Consider the following 2,577-nt stretch of genomic DNA (forward strand, 5'->3'; position numbering starts at 1 on the left):
AAAAAAAAAAAACGATTGAAACCCATAAAAAACACAAAGCTAAACTAAAATGTATTTTTTTTATGATATTTACTGAAATTTAATTGAATGGAAAAATCAGGGGGAAATAAAAAATATTACTAAATAAAAAATATTAAATATATGGATTATACTATTAAACAGAAAAATATTAACACATTATTGAAATAAAATAAAAAGTATTAAAATAATTTATTTCAGTTTGTTGCCAAGACAACATTTCTAATTTTCATTTAATTTAAGTTGAAGTACTATAATTGCTAAAACTGAATTAAAAATATGAAACAAAAAAAATAACAATCAAAACACAGCTAAAACCTAAACTAAAATTTAAATGAACGGAAAAGTGGAAAATATAAACATTTTAAAAACTCATTCAACATATGAATAAATTTAATATTAATGATATTAAATCAAAAATATTGATAAACTACTGAAATAAAAGAAAACATTCAAAACGTATTATTTCAGTCTCTTGCCAAGACATTGCCAAGTTGAAGAACTAAATTACCAAAAATGAAATAAATAAATAACACCATGAAAATGAGTACATAATAATACATAAAACTTTAAAAATACATAATTTTATTTTCATTTTTGGATGAAATATTCCTCTGAAAATTAGATGGTGGTGTTTGTTTAAACTGGCAAACCTTTGAAAAGAGGTCCTTCATGAATCGGTCCTCTCTTCGCTGCCTGGAGTTTCTGCTCAAACTGTAAACGCAGATCTCTCAGACTGCACTGACTGATGGACTGGGATCCATACGGCTCTCCTGCGTGACCTTTGACACCTCGCTGACCTTTAGCGTCCGACTGACGTTCTCCACTGGACTCTTCCAGTTCTCCAACCCATGAAGGAACTCTGGGAGGAAGAGGATGATCTGAGGATTCTTCACACTGTCTCAGCCACACCGGATACTTCAGCTCAGGAACGCTGGTCATCCCGGAAACATCCATGTCGGATTTCTGGCTGGTCATCCAGCGCGGGAGATGACTGGATCTGGGCGTCCGATTGGCTGGCGGGATGTTGGGGGGAGGAGCTTGACGGTGTGACCTCAAACCAGCCATCAGTAAATCATCCACAGGGACGGGACGCCTTATGGAGTTTTTATGGGCCATAATGGACCGGGAGTGTGACCGGGAGCTAGAGTTGAAGCTCAATCCCAACGGAAAGCTCCCAGAGCGGGAGAGGAGGGCCGAGGTGCGGGTCACGGGGAGAGAGCCGTCATTTGGGAGAGCCAGGAGGTCATCAGTGGTCATACTGAGCCGATCCGAGTCTCTGTTCCGGACGGGAATGTTCAGGAAGATCAGCTCTTCATCCATCAAACTCGTCTTCAGTACTGCACACGTCAAAGCAAATAAAAACACTGGATGTTACGCATCAAAAAGAGAACGGACACTGCCTCCTTTGTTGTTATTGTTAATAAAACTATTCAATTGCATTTTGGTTAATTGAAATCAAATAAATGTAAAAACAAAACTGAAAGTAAAATAAACGAAGTGTAACTAAAATGTAAATAAATACTAATACAAATTAAATAAACGTGTTGTAAAAAATAAAAACTAATTAAAGTGACAAAAGCCAACAATTACAAAAAAAAAAAAAAAACATTAAATCGGGAAAATACAAAAATAAAAATTATGAACATCAACATCAATAATAATATTGTTCATGAATAATAAATAGCATATTAATTAGACTAAAATAACACTGTGCTGATCAGTTATTACAGCTAACTATAACTAAAAATATAAAAATACAGTTTCGTTACTTGACATAAAAGTTAACTGAATATAAAAACATTAATAAATAAATAAAACTTATTTTATTTCAGCTAGTTGCCAAATATGTATGTCTTGTTTTCATTTAGTTTAACTTCAAATAAAACTTTCAAGTTCAAGTTCAAGCCACTAGGCTGACCAAAGTGCATCACAGAAGAGCAAGATAAAAACTACATAGACATATTTACAAAAATAAACACTAATAAAACACATCAAATGTACTAAACAAAACATGATAAATTACTAAAGTTGAACTAAAATCAGAATGAAAAATGAAAAAAATTATAATAAAAGTCTATTCAAAATAATAATTGAAACTATAATAATATGGCAGTGATAGTACAATCACACTGGTGCTGGTTTTAACTAATATTCCAGCTTAAATACAATTTACAAAACCGGAGTTCCGGTCCTTGATTCTGATTGGCTGAGCTGTGTTCGAAGCTGTTGTAAATGACTCTACAAAGTAACATACACCTTTGTTTACGTTTGTCTGTTGCTCGGCAACCACTTTGTTGCAACCACAACTGTTTCTGAGGAGCTACATTGTTTGGTGGAAGAATACTGTTTTTATTAATATCATTACACTTTATTTGCTCTGTTTTATTCTGTGAAACCTTACTACGTATATGGAATAACCGTTTTATAAAAGCAATAAGCCCCGTGAAGCCGTGGTTTACAGTGAATTTATAACAGCTAAGGGGCATTGTTAGGCATGACGTGAAGCGGAGTAAAACCCCCTTAGCTGTTATAAATTCACTGTAAACCACGGCTTCA

At 33.7% G+C, this 2,577-nt stretch overlaps 1 protein-coding gene across 1 annotated transcript; it reads right to left on the reverse strand.

The window, feature by feature from the left end:
* Positions 1-671: 671 nt before the first annotated feature.
* LOC107669271 (lung adenoma susceptibility protein 2-like) lies at positions 672-2,301 on the reverse strand (the record flags this gene model as incomplete). Its single annotated transcript, XM_016461449.1, has 2 exons — positions 2,278-2,301; positions 672-1,358 (listed from the first exon to the last, which is right to left on the reverse strand). A coding segment is annotated over exon 2 (670 nt), but the record flags the coding sequence as incomplete, so codon positions are not given.
* Positions 2,302-2,577: the final 276 nt, after the last annotated feature.

This window comes from Sinocyclocheilus anshuiensis, unplaced genomic scaffold, assembly GCF_001515605.1.
Source record: "Sinocyclocheilus anshuiensis isolate Anshui unplaced genomic scaffold, SAMN03320099.WGS_v1.1 scaffold320, whole genome shotgun sequence".
Taxonomy (NCBI): Eukaryota; Metazoa; Chordata; class Actinopteri; order Cypriniformes; family Cyprinidae; genus Sinocyclocheilus; species Sinocyclocheilus anshuiensis.